The sequence below is a fragment of the Xenopus tropicalis genome, chromosome 3, assembly GCF_000004195.4.
Source record: "Xenopus tropicalis strain Nigerian chromosome 3, UCB_Xtro_10.0, whole genome shotgun sequence".
NCBI lineage: Eukaryota > Metazoa > Chordata > Amphibia > Anura > Pipidae > Xenopus > Xenopus tropicalis.
Window position 1 is genome coordinate 27572019 of NC_030679.2, and position 15023 is coordinate 27587041.

General features: G+C 38.8%; 1 protein-coding gene across 43 annotated transcripts in view; it reads left to right on the forward strand.

Annotated features, from left to right (window-relative positions):
- Positions 1–3128, forward strand: part of LOC101733947 (protocadherin gamma-B5) — a 249548-nt gene extending 246420 nt beyond the window's left edge. For 42 of the 43 annotated variants that reach the window (XM_031898772.1, XM_031898754.1, XM_031898757.1 and 39 more), the window contains exon 4: positions 6–3128. In XM_031898772.1, coding sequence (XP_031754632.1) covers positions 6–223 — 218 coding nt within the window. In that variant the 3' untranslated portion in view covers positions 224–3128. The remainder of the gene's footprint in view (positions 1–5) is intronic. The other variant, XM_031898753.1, reaches the window with a different exon arrangement.
- The last annotated feature ends 11895 nt before the right edge of the window (positions 3129–15023 follow it).

Sequence of the window (15023 nt, forward strand, 5' to 3'; positions counted from 1 at the left end):
TACAGAAGCTGCTGAAGGTTCAGCTATTGGAGGTGGCACAGGAACAATGGGACTTAGTGCTCGCTATGGACCCCAATTTACCCTTCAACATCTACCCGACTACAGGCAGAACATCTACATTCCAGGAACGACATCAACGCTCACGAACGCTGCAGGGAAAGGGAAGTCTGCCGCACCTTCAGGTGGAAACAAGAAGAAATCTGGCAAAAAGGATAAGAAGTAAAGACTGATTGGCTGACACCAACAGGGCAGAAGCCCCCCGAGAACCTTTCCCCAGCCAAAATCCAAGAGAGATGATGATTGTCATGTGGAAAGAAACTGGAAAATGAGAACGATAATTGGAATTTATGTGTCATTTTCAGACCTAGCTGTGGGGGACATGGCTAGCACTGCTCATGGTTCTGCCGTTAATTCTCAGAGTAATGGGCCCTGTCGATATTAGCCAATATTTTGCAGTCACATCTTTATATTTTGATTTGAGTTATTTCTGAGCTAAATACACTCTCTTTCTCTCGCATTCTATACAGATTTAGCTTTGTTCAGTACAGCAGATGTTTTCCCACATGTATAGCTGTGGAGTCTCTTCCAGTGTATATAATTACGGCTAAATGGTTAATTTATAATTTATACTTGTTAGGGAGTTTGTGAAATATTGCAGGCAGTAACTCATATTTAGATGATGCCTATATTTTCCTTAGAGACATATTATTATTATTTTCAGACACTGTGGATGTTTTTATGCTGCAATATTTCTCTAGAACGTCTCTAGGACTCTTTCTATTGGACACCACAGGGCACTGAATGGAAATCAAACACTTGTACACTTCTCTAATGAAGTTATGCTTTGTTAATAAGAGACAGGTACACAAGTGTATTTGTGGAGTAGGTAGGTAGCGACCACACAAACGTAGGAGAGATAGAGCCACTAATTCTCTTAAGTGCTTATTGGGATCCTTAGCTTAATAGAGTTGGGTCTGAGTGGAACAATGGAGAGACATCTCTCTGAGAATATAACCGAAAGCTGCTATGCACAGACATTTTTGTTGGGGTGATATTTTTTTGTCCTTTGCTCTTACAGAGTAATGAATGGAACAATTTCTATTTCTACACATATAAGTGCATGTGTAATGGTCACTCAGCACCACTATTTCCATGGAAGGGAAAGCCAGATAAATTGCATGTGAATACTCAGCATGGGGTTGTTCATTCTTTGTATGGAATGTTAGAGGAGTGAGCCTGCTTAGTGCAGGTCAAATATACAGTATAGGGCCTGGAAGATAATTAGTAGGGTCCGGGAGGGAGGGGGGATGGGAGGCTGGAGAGTTCCAGAGAGTGGTCAGCCACAAGCTAATTAATCATCCTATTGATTGTGTCATGTGACAGTTGAGTAAGTGCTTGGTCATGATGGAAACCCCCAGCTTTCTACAAATAGATACAATACTTTCAGTCTTCAAAATGTGCCGGTCTGGCAGAATCAGATCTACTTGTGGTTGTGGTTCTAAAGTCATCCCAAAGCAGCACGTAATGCCTGGCACGGCATCTTGTGGCATTAGACAGGGCAAAGGACAAATTGAATATTATAGGTTCTAAAATAGATTGTTTGGCCAAAACCTGGTTTTGCTGCTGCTGACTGATTGGCCATGGGAGACATCCCTCATTAAATGAAATAGAGGATCTGTGTATCAGTGCATAAAGATGGGAAAATCTGTTGGAAAAGAACAATACATACATCTTTCATCTCTACAGAAAACATGTTTTAGTTATATAGAATAATCCTGTTTAAGTCACATTATTTCTTTAAACATTTCTTCCCTATACCAGCTATCTTTTTTTCCTTTTATTTGTATTGTTTGTCTGAACACTGTTTTTTTTCTCTCTGTAATTTGATGAAAGTCTTATATATTATATTTTTTACCACCTTACATATAGTCAGGGAACAGAGAACACATTTAAGGGGGTGCAGCAAGTTCTTGCAATGTTAGGTTCGTGCAGATCATGTGATGAGCTCGGCTCTGTACAGATATTCAGTTTGGATGCACTAAGGTGAATTGGTACAGGCCCAGTCTCCATAAATACCACAACTATCAACCAATATTCAGTGGAAGTCTATGGAGGCTGGAAATGTACTAGTGCTCCCTTTGTGTGACAAGTCTGAAAGTATCAGTTGCATAGAGCTGCACTGTATTCTCACTAACCATGGGAGCTGTAAAAATGTCATAGTTTCATAATATATTAAGGCCCATTTACTAATTCTGAGCACAAGGTCTCTAATGTGTGCAAACACTGAAACCATCAGCACAATTTGCCCACAGCCTATAGCAGTGAGACAGTTTGGGACAAAAAGAGTTGTGTGTGCTGTGCCAGTGGCAGATATACAGTATGTGCCGGGGGTTGGTGCATTGTGAGCAAAAAACAAGGTATCTTCTGCCTACTTTTTGCACATTATACATTGCTTCCCCCCGCCAATAAATGAGCCCTAATATAGTCAGCTATAGTCACTCTTTACATTATTATACTCCATCCCTCCTTATCAGGTCTAGCACAGTTTATTTCCAACGCCTCTGGTAAGAAAGACACCCAATGGATATGTATGGTAGTATTCCCCAATGCTTTATACACTCATTTCTGCTTCCTATGCCACCCATGCACCCAAAGCAACGGCAAGGTGAACAAACAGAGGGTAAATACACGAGTGCACTAATCTTTTCACTGCTGTTAACACTAGTACCAAGAATGTCATATTAGTCATTTGTAGCTGTAGAATACATTTTGCAATTTTTTACTTTCTAACATCCATCCATTGTAGCTTAGCTGGTGTTGTACATAGCAATGTGATACTTTCACCCCCCTTTAGACACCCCCTGTGGACAGCAGTAATTTAACTCCTCCTGTATCTTTCTGTGTGGTTTGTGATATAAATGTACATGAAAGTAAATACACCTGTTCTTTCAATGTGTCTAATACTGAACTGTACTTATAAATATATATATATAGAAATATGCTTTCACCCTTCTTATATGCGTATAGACTAATGTCAATGTACGACATGCAAGTTTTATACTCTGATATTTATATTGCTTTTCCTTTCTTTGAACAAAAAAAAAATAAAATGTTTTCTTCCAAAAATACCACTCGGCATATGTAGTTTATGTATTGGTGTAATATAATGTTTATGTTACAAAGATAGGAAACGAAATAGCCGTAGATATGTGTCATGTGTCCCTTAATATTTATATTTATAAATATATAATATTTATATATATTTATATTATTATATCTCTATACAGAAAAGCTGATTTCAAGTACAGGTATGGGACCCATTATCCAGAATGCTTGGGACCTGGGGTTTTCCGGATAAGGGGTCTTTCTGTAATTTGGATCTCCTGCCTTAAGTCTGCTAAAAATAATTTACATATTGAATAAACCCAATAGGATTGTTCTGCCCCCAATAAGGATTAATTATATCTTAGTTGGGATCAAGTACAAGGTACTGTTTTATTATTACAGAGAAAAGGGAATCATTTAACCATTAAATAAACCCAATAGGGCTGTTCTGCCCCCAATAAGGGGTAATTATATCTTAGTTGGGATCAAGTACAGGTACTGTTTTATTATTACAGAGAAAAGGGAATCATTTAACCATGAAATAAACCCAATAGGGCTGTTCTGCCCCCAATAAGGGGTAATTATATCTTAGTTGGGATCAAGTACAGGTACTGTTTTATTATTACAGAGAAAAGGGAATCAGTTTTAAAACTTAGAATTATTTGCTTATAATGGAGTCTCTGGGAGATGGCCTTTCCATAATTTGGAACTTTCTGGATAATGGGTTTCCGGATAAGGGATCCCATTCCTGTATTGGATTTTCAGATAAGGGGTCCTGTATATTTTTTTTTGCAATTCAAACTGGCAAAATAACCCATGATCCATGACCTTGATCAAAATAACAGGATGAAAGAGAAAAAGAAAAGATGCAAAGAACTGGGCTTGTATTATAGTTATTTTTAATAAAAAGTAACCACAGAATTAGTTTGAGTAAAAATGGGAATTAGTTGTGTAGAGTCTTTTTCCCATGGGACATGGCACTTTTTCAGCAAGCAAAGGCAGCTGTTATAGGTGCACTAAGTGACTTGTCCGGGGTCACAAGGAGTTGCAACACGGAATCAAATCAGGGTCTCTAGCATGAAATCCCATCCCAAAGCATCAGCACTTAACCTATAGGCCAACTGGGGAATTAAAAAAAAAAAAAAAAATCTATCTGGCTGTTAGGTTTAATGATTTTAGAAAGGCAGACAACAGAAGTACACTAATGTTGCCCAGCAGCAGTAACACATAGCAACCAATAAGATGAACCTATCCAGATGTGAAGGCTTCAGCCCCTTTGTCTCACGTGCCCAATGGGTATTGGGGAATCATGAACATGACTGTACACATCACAGCCCTTGCAACCTCTGCAATTACAACACAGTGCAGCTATGGGACCTGTTATCCAGAATGCTCGGGACCTGGGGTTTTCCAGATAAGGAATCTTTCCGTAACTTGAATCTCCATAACTTAAGTCTGCTAAATTTCTTTAAATATTGAATAAACCCAATAGGCTTGTATTGCCTCCAATAAGGGGTAATTATATCTTAGTTGGGATCAAGTACAAGGTACTGTTTTATTATTACAGAGATAAGGGAATCATTTAACCATTAAATAAACCCAATAGGGCTGTTCTGCCCCCAATAAGGGGTAATTATATCTTAGTTGGGATCAAGTACAGGTACTGTTTTATTATTACAGAGAAAAGGGAATCATTTAACCATTAAATAAACCCAATAGGGCTGTTCTGCCCCCAATAAGGGGTAATTATATCTTAGTTGGGATCAAGTACAAGGTACTGTTTTATTATTACAGAGAAAAGGGAATCATTTAACCATTAAATAAACCCAATAGGGCTGTTCTGCCCCCAATAAGGGGTCATTATATCTCAGTTGGGATCAAGTACAGGTACTGTTTTATTATTACAGAGAAAAGGGAATCATTTAACCATTAAATAAACCCAATAGGGCTGTTCTGCCCCCAATAAGGGGTAATTATATCTCAGTTGGGATCAAGTACAAGGTACTGTTTTATTATTACAGAGAAAAATGAACTCATTTTTAAAAATTAGAAATATTTGCTTATAATGGAGTGTATGGGAGATGGCCTTTCCGTAATTTGGAACTTTCTGGCTAACAGGTTTCCGGATAAGGGATCCCATACCTGTACATATATTCTGAAATAGTGGAAAAGAAAAACATTTCTCTTTCTAAACTGGCAGTAAATATTTTGTGATTTTTGAAGTATTTCGCTTTTATTTAACAGCACATTCAGAAGATAATACACCTCCTGCCCCAGAGAAGCTGACAATCTAACATCCCTATCGCTTACACAAATACAGTGGGCAGTTTTATCAGGAGCCAATTCACACTCTTGTATGTGTTAGGTGTGTGGGAGGGAACCAGAGTACCCAGAGAAGCCGATGCAAGCACAAACAAGTGTTCATATCTAAGCTGCTTGTAGGATGGCAGTATATCATATTACCTTTCATACAGGCCACAAGCTCTTTGCAATAGCTTTTTTTTGGGACAACAACATCCAACCTGCAGCCCTCCAGTTTTTTTTCCCGTTATTAACACTGCTGAGACAGGGACAACTGCTGCTTACCAACTATTAATAGCTATATATCTCCATAAACTAAGTCAGGCTGCAGTCTGACAATGGATGTTTTTAGGAGGTACATATATCTAGAAAATGGTTCCAAAGCCAACCTTAATTTTTTGCTGTAAATCTAGTATTTTTATTTGTATATAACTATATGTTTAAAGGAAACACAAAATATATGCATACCTATATTCATTTGTTTATTTCGTGCCATTGCTAGAATTGCGTTACAATCTTTAATCTTGTCTGATGCATCAGCCAAAAACAGAGTTTTGTAATTGCAAATAGGATAATTATTTAACTCTTGACTGATGTTTTCCTCCTTTCTAGCTTTACTGCCAGTAGATCTGCCACATAAAATGTTATATTTATTCTGCAAAAAGCTTTACCATACCTGAGTAAAGAGCCCTAAAAGCTCCCTCCATTTGTTTAAGATAGCAGCTGCCATTTTAGCTTAGTCTTCATAGCTTCCTGCTGCAGCTCTAGCCATTGGTGGCTCAGATCTCACATTCCTAAGAGAGGGAGGAATGAGTTTTATAAATTCTTATAGGAGGAAGCAGGAGAAGGGAGAGAGGAGAGAACTGCGCAGACTCTGGCCCCAGGAATAAAGGATTTTTCTCAGATACCCAAAAACATGTTTACAAAAAAGGAGACTAGAAATCCTGTGTTTCCTTTGATAGAGGACTCTGTGAGTGCTTATGGCTGTTGTTGCATAGACGTTTCTGATAAAGCTTACTTAGTTTTTACCTTTCTTCTCCTTTAATGCCTGGATATAATTATCATTTTGCCACATACAATCTTTCCTTTATTTTTATCTTTTCTCCCTATTAATAACATTGGCACCAAACGTCATTTTTACCAGCCAGGCCAGTATAATATTGGCTACGGGGCATTATTCTGTTAAAGGTAGAAGCAGGATCCAGTGTCGGATTTGGGTGTCCAGGGCCCACCAGGGCTGTCACCTTAGGGGCCCTCCATCCCAGTTGTGGAACACTGTGCCAGCCTGCACCTCCCCACCCGCATGTTCCTCTTCCGTGTGGCCTCAACCAACAGTGATCAAAGTTTCTAAAAATATTTCTAACCTGATCTAACCAAGGGCAAGTACAGGGATGGAAACATCACCGGCATGCACTCAACGGGCTCCAGGACAGCGGTTGTAAAACTTCAAAAAGCTTTATTCAAGGATCCAGACCTGATGCATTTCGTGTGTTGCCACACGTATTCATAGGTACAAAGTCAGAAGTGAACTGATACAAGTTTAAAAAGCATGTGGAGATGACATCACTCCTGATGTCACTTCCTATTTTCCTTATTATATTTTAAGTTTCTTTGTATTATAAAAACAATAAGAACCAATGAATAAAGCAATGAATTACACAAATCGTATTTCTTCTATCCACCTTAGTGTTATCTTTAGGTTGCATTATTTGTTCTCTACAGGAGAAAGAAAGAAAGACAAAAAAAAAGGGCAAAGTAAAATGAGAACAAAAAAGGGGAAGTGAAATGAAAAAAAGTATGGGACCCATTATCCAGAATGTTCGGGACCTGGGGTTTTCCTGATAAGGGATTTTTCCGTAATTTGGATCTCCTACCTTAAGTCTGCTAAATACATTATTTAAGCCGTAATTAAACCCAATAGGATTGTTTTGGCTCCAATAAGGGGTAATTATATCTTAGTTGGGATCAAGTACAGGTACTGTTTTATTATTACAGAGAAAAGGGAATCATTTAACCATTAAATAAACCCAATAGGGCTGTTCTGCCCCCAATAAGGGGTAATTATATCTTAGTTGGGATCAAGTACAGGTACTGTTTTATTATTACAGAGAAAAGGGAATCATTTAACCATTAAATAAACCCAATAGGGCTGTTCTGCCCCCAATAAGGGGTAATTATATCTTAGTTGGGATCAAGTACAGGTACTGTTTTATTATTACAGAGAAAAGGGAATCATTTAACCATTAAATAAACCCAATAGGGCTGTTCTGCCCCAATAAGGATTAATTATATCTTAGTTGGGATCAAGTACAGGTACTGTTTTATTATTACAGAGAAAAGGGAATCATTTAACCATTAAATAAACCCAATAGGGCTGTTCTGCCCCCCAGTAAGGGGTAATTATATCTTAGTTGGGATCAAGTACAGGTACTGTTTTATTATTACAGAGAAAAAGGAAACCATTTTTAAAAATGTGAATTATTTTATTAGAATGGAGTCTATGGGAGATGGCCTGTAATTTTCTAGAAAATGGGTTTCCGGATAAGGGGTCCGATACCTGTACACCTACGGGCAAGTCAGGGAAAAATAGGATCTTATAAGTTATACCAATAATCTAATAATAGTAGGAGTGCTCCTTTAAAAATGAATAGAATTATAATAACATGCAGGCAGGAATGTTGGAATAGAGCAGTGTGTGTCCTTGGGCCCTGTTTTCATTTCCCTGATTCCAGATTCGGACATTCCACTGGCCGTGGCCACAGAGTCCCTTAAAGAACAGCAATAACATATGAAAATAATACACTGCAGCAATTTCTTCAAATATTTGTGCCATAAATTCTACTTTATTAAAAGTACTTCCTTCCTAGGCTAAGGCAAATGGGATGCAGCACAATGGGATAAGGGATATGAAGCACCATGAAGGCTGTTTGGGCTGACAGGGGAGGGAAGATCCTGCAGCACAGGAGTAGGGAGAGACTGGACAGAACTGGAGGAGCCTGAGCCTAATAGTCCCTCAACAGAACCAAGTTCCTTTAGAACTGAAACTGGACTCATTTTTCACACAAAAAGTGCTGCAAGAGAAACCCGGGCCTGTTCTTTGTGCAAGTTATAGGGGTGGTTCACGTTTAAGTTAACTTATTAGAATATCCTATTCCTAGCTATTTTGCAGTTGGTCCTCATTATTTATTCTTTATAGTTTTTGATTTATTTGCCATCCTCTTCTCTTCAAGGTTTCAAATGGGGAAACTGACCCCAGCCGGCAAAAATGATTGCTCTGTGAGGTTTTTTTCATTGCTTATCTACCTATTCATTCCCTCTCCTATACTTATCCTAGTCTCTCATTCAAACCACTGCCTGGTTGCTAGGGAAAATAAGACCTTAGCAACCAGACAGTTGCTGACATACCAAACTGAAGAGCTGCTGAACAAAAAAGCTAAATAACTGATAAACCATAAAAGACCAACTGCAAACTGTCTCAGATTATCACTGTCTCCATCATACTAATAGTTCATTTAAATTCCAACTACCCTTTTAAGAGGCAAAACCAAATATAGGATTATTACTTTCCTTTCCTCTGGGAAATAACGCATCTAGGTATTATTTTTTATATTTTTGAACTTTTTATTTACATTTATACAAAGTAAGCTGCAGGCTCGGAGGTATATGGGTGAAATCCAGTTCTAAGTGTTAATCTGTTAATGAGAAAAAAGACTGAAGGATTTCCCTGGGGCTGCTTTGTCCCACTGTAAGGAGAGGAACGCATATCTCTATATATGAGCCAGTATCGTTTGCCCTTGCTTTGGACAAGCAGCAGATGGGATGTTTTTTTCTTTAAGGCTCTTTTCTTTTGAGACCGTGGCCACATTCCAGGAGACACTGAGGGAATCCATTTTACATCTGGCAGCCCATCTGCTCCCTCCAGGACCAACACATGTTAACACTTATTTATAAGGATGACCCCGTGACATGATTTTGCCTTTGTGTATAAGCAATACTGAAAATGCTCCCTATTCTCTCCATGTCAGTCTATTTAATTTCATCACTCATTAAAGTGACCAATCGCACTGTACTGAAAGCAAATAGCAAATATTTTCATATCCTAAAGTAGTTTCCATTTAACAAAAAGATGTTATAAGCCCAAAACTAATACTAATAATAATAATAAAGTTGTAAGCTTACAGACCAATAGTTGTTGGCTGTTGTGGGTCAGTGACCCTCATTTGAAAGCTGGAAAGATGTAGAAGCAAATCATTTGAAAAATAACTAATGAAGCTCAATTGCAACTCAACTTTGACACTGTGGATCACCCTCTTTTCTTCCAGACTCTCCGCTCTCTTGGCCTTCGTGACACTGCCTTATCCTGGTTTTCATCTTATCTCTCAGATCGATCCTTCAGTGTCTCTTACAATGGGGAATCATCTTCTCCCTTGCCTCTTTCTGTCGGGGTTCCTCAAGGCTCTGTCCTGGGCCCCTTACTATTTTCTCTCTATACCTCCTCACTTGGCAAACTAATCAATTCTTTTGGCTTTCAGTACCACCTCTATGCTGACAATACTCAGATCTATCTTTCCTCTCCTGATCTCAACCCAGAGCTTCTAACTCGCGTCTCTTCCTGCCTGTCCGCTATCTCCACTTGGATGTCCCAACGTTACCTTAAATTAAACCTCTCTAAAACTGAACTGGTTCTCTTTCCCCCATCCAACGCCCACATTGTTTCCGAGGTATCTATAACGGTTAACAATTCTACCATCACCCCATCTTCCCAGGCCCAGTGCCTTGGGGTTATCCTTGATTCTGCCCTGTCCTTCACTCCTCATATCCAATCACTTATCAAATCATGTCACTTACACCTAAGAAATATCTCCAAAATACGATCATTTATCACCCAAGATGCTGCCAAAATTCTTATTTACTCTCTTATAATATCTCGCCTGGACTACTGTAACTCCCTATTAATAGGCCTTCCCCTCCAAAGACTGTCCCCTCTCCAGTCCATAATGAATACTGCTGCCAGGCTCATACACCTCTCCAACCGCTCCTCCTCTGCCATGCCACTCTGCCAATCCCTGCACTGGCTTCCCCTACCATCCAGGATAAAATTCAAACTAATGACCCTCACATTTAAAGCAGTTCATAACTCTGCCCCACCCTACATCTCTGAACTCATCTTTAGGTACCATCCAACCCGCTTGTTACGCTCCCTACTGACCTGCTCCTCAACTCCTCTCTCATTCCCTCCTCACACGCTCGCATTCAAGACTTTGCAAGGGCTGCCCCCCTTCTCTGGAATTCACTCCCACAAACTGTCAGACTTTCTCCCAATCTCTCTGCCTTCAAGAGATATCTAAAAACACATTTATTCAGAGAGGCTTACCCTAATCTAGTTTAGCAACACCCTGTGCCACAACTCTGCTCATGCCCATTCCCACACCTTGGGTCTCAACCCTTTCTCCTTGTAGATTGTAAGCTCTTTTGGGCAGGGCCCTCTTCACCTCTTGTATCGGTAACTGATTACTTTATATGTTACTCTGTATGTCCAATGTATGTAACCCACTTATTGTACAGCGCTGCAGAATATGTTGGCGCTTTATAAATAAATGTTAATGTAACTCAAGTTTCTAGGAAGAGGATATTCTATAACATCCTAAAACTTGATGTAAAGGTGACCCACACCTTTAAGATCATCAATCTATCCAAATTGTGCTTTCTATATAAATCTGGTTTACTTACATTGGTTCTGCCCTCTGATAAGATATTGATATTTGAATTACATGAGTACAGTTAATGGAAAGAAATATGTTCAACTCATAAAAAGACTGGTCGAGTGGAAAAGTCCAAGTCAAACTCCAGTAACATGTAATTAAGAGAAACAGTATAAACCTGTTCATTGTTAAACTATAACACAGCTAATGTAATGGGAGCCATATACACATGGGCCCTCTGTGAGGCAAATAAAAGCCTGTAACTAGACCTAGAATTAATATCAACAGGAGAAGGCCTTGAGGGTTAAATTATACAGATGAGTACAGAAATATTTGCATTGTGCAAAATCAAGTTCTCTAAGGAACACAATGCTTAAGCTTTGGATGGACAGGATTCTACATGATAGGGTGACTTGCTGCCAAGTTGTGCTCTCTTGTATGATGAGACTGTAAATACTGATTCACGTTTGTATTACAGCAATGATTAAACATGTTTTGTCCTTTCATTAAACTTAGGATAAATGAATCATCACTGTACCCAGCTGCAAAACCTACTCAGCCTTAGCAACAACCCCAACACACTAATATAATCACCTTAGTGGGAAAAGCCAACATGTCTGGAAGCTTGTCATGGTGAGTCTATGCACAGGGTACCTGTACTACATTGTTCTTCACTAATCACACCGTGTGTCTCATACTCCTGTTTTAGATCATCAGCTCTAATGAACAGGGTCCTCTTTATCTCCTGTGTATGCCATGTGTATGTTTGATGTGTGCAGCCTCTGTGCAGCACCGCAGAACATGTTGGAGCTCTAATAATAATAACAAATGGCTCTTATATATCTCTTTTTATCAGAGCTGTCCATATATATCTAAAATATACAGGTATAGGACCTTTTATCCATAATGCTCAGGACCTTGTGTTTTCCAGATAAGGGATCTTCCATACCCTAAGCATACTACTGCCTGAAGCAGCACCCCCAAGACAACATAGTGTGTAATCTGACTGGGGTCTATAGCTTTAACTTCTTTTATCTCTTTTTCTAAACTATTCTTTACTTTACCATTCCAATTATCAACTAATAATGACTGAAATTTCAATGAAGTGTGACCATGATGGATCCACCATGTCAAAAATTACATGACAAGGTGTATATATGTAAGTTCTGCTCTCTGCCTTACATTTTGCAGTGCCCATTTTGCAGTGCCCATTTTGCAACTGCAATTACCACCAATCCAAACTGATGCCATTTTAGAAGGCTATTTTGCAACTGCAATGCACTAGAAATGTGCGACGTCATGAAAGACAATTTTGATAAACTGCTAAAGTGAAATTCTGCACATAAAATGGTACCTTGGGTTAAATAATCCCAAATGACAATGTTTTCTACAAATATCCAGTACCTGTCTATCACTGTGCCTTGCTGATATATTCTAGCTATGAGAGTGCTTTATAAATAAAGTTATATATACCTGTACATACTGCCTAATGATATAAACTGCTGTATCACACATGGGGTTAACAGATTGCATAATATTCCAGTACAGTGTTGTGATTATTCTGACATCCAATCCCACACAATTGTATTAATTAATGAAAAATGTGTGATAATATAACACCTTCAGTACGATGTTTAAATGCTAAAAGTGATTTTACTGCTTTTATGTTCATGCTGGGACTTGAACATACAAGTGAATTTATAGAAAAATGTCCAACCAGAACTCTTGTGAGAGAAAGGAAACAATCTTCCAGATACCCCAGAGTTCCTTATAACATTATAAAATAAAGCCAAAGATTGAACAGCAGAAATAAATACTGTATTGCAAGGGTTCTATACATTACATAATATAAATCTATCAGGAGTTCAATAAACACTGCCCATGCTGTTTTATTGCACTCATAATCACTGTTATATAATAACGAATAAAGAAAAAGAATTGTATTAATTAAAATAATAGGCAGAATACATTTTTTTTTAACACAAGCGCTATTTCAGTGACTATACTATTGTATATTGCCCCTTTATAGAGTCACAATACATAAAACTGTAAGGCATTAGGCCCAGATTATGGCCTAGACCCCAGTAGGGAGGGTAGAATGGTGGGAAAATGCTCTAACAACCTATATTGGAAGTGCTTAACAATTACTAGTTCAGGGCACAGGGCATGACAGGGCAATAGATATGGGGCCTCTTTGCCAGACCACCTTTCACCTGCCTACAGCCAGTGTCCCCTTTCCATACACTCATGGCACCTACTTGTCCTTTACTTCTTACTATAAACTCAGTCTATGGAGCTATACACATTTTACAAAAGTAGCTCTATTTACCCTCATGAATAAGTTGCATGAATAACTGCAAAGTTGCAGTCTCTTTTCTCTAACAATTTTGGTTGCCCAGGGCACAACATTTAATTAGCTACAGTGACTGTAGGGAACAGTACATATTGTTGTATATAAACAATATCCATGAAGAATATGAGACACTGCAAAAAGTTATGTTCATTTGGAAGCAATACTTTCACATTATGTCTTGGAAAAGGTGTGATCTCAGTCATTTACAGCTTGGAGTTGACAGCCAGCCCTAAGAGCGGCAAAGAACAAGCACAGGCTGGTACAGCATAGTATTGTCACTGCCATTCCATTTCCCTATGCACATGTGCTGAACATTCCCACTTACATGGAATAAAACTATCTGACCAGTATGACATTTACCAGTGCCAAAGGGTTCCACAGGGGGATTTTTAACGCAGAAAATCATGAAATGTTTTTGCAAAATTTCCTACAATTCAGTTCAACAGCCAAATACATGTACTGTATATGATCTGCACAATTGTGAACTGTCTGTGAGCCTCATGTAATGGCTTGGTGTACATTGTGCCCTTGCGTGTGTGTGTGTGTGTGTGCCACACCTACTGTACATTGGAACCCACAGCTGCCGTTTGGTATGGCAGAAATACATATGCACAGACATCTGCTGCAGCGGATACATTTTCATGAACGATGTCAGCGTCTTCTCTGTTTTCAAAGAACCATTTGTTAACCCAGCTAGTTTGGTATTTATTGCAAGGAGCGTGTCAGGCCTGCACTCTATTCACAAACTATGGAAGGGGACACAATAATGTTAAAAGGCACAGAGATATATATTCAATGTGATTATCAGGTGCAGCATTAAAGAGACCAAAATATATATATATAGAGCGGAGCACCACTGGTTAAAAAATAAGAACATCTTTATTCCATTTTAGTAAAACCTTAAATACATCTCCTACAGAGACCTAGCGCTTAACGCGTTTCGTAGCCTCCCGCTACTTCCTCAGAAGCCTTCAGGGGCTTCTGAGGAAGTAGCGGGAGGCTACGAAACGCGTTAAGCGCTAGGTCTCTGTAGGAGATGTATTTAAGGTTTTACTAAAATGGAATAAAGATGTTCTTATTTTTTAACCAGTGGTGCTCCGCTCTATATATATATATTTTGGTGTAACATTTTTGGGATCCGTCTGGGAGTGGTTCCTGGCGAGTAGCACACTGGAAAAGCGGTAAGTGCTCCTGTGGGTTACTACTATTTTTTCTTGGCAGCATTAAAGAGTACAGTCATCTGGAAAAGTAGCTTATTGTGTATTTATTTACTGAGATTTGGAAGAAATGTTATTTAAATAACAGATATGGGAGAAACAGACTGCAGGTTGTTACTTTCTCTATATTTAGTGAGATGTATGTTGTGATTTGGGAGAGCAAAATGGACATTTCTGTCAATGGTACTGTTTTTCTACACAGATTATTCCCTAAATAGGGCATCTGATGGGGCAGGCACCACCCACAAGCCTCCATTTGCTCTTAACCAGCAGCATGATAGAGTGTGTGTCATGGATGACGAAAGAAAGCCAGTTCATTTGTTAGCTTGGAACTCCCCCTAGAGG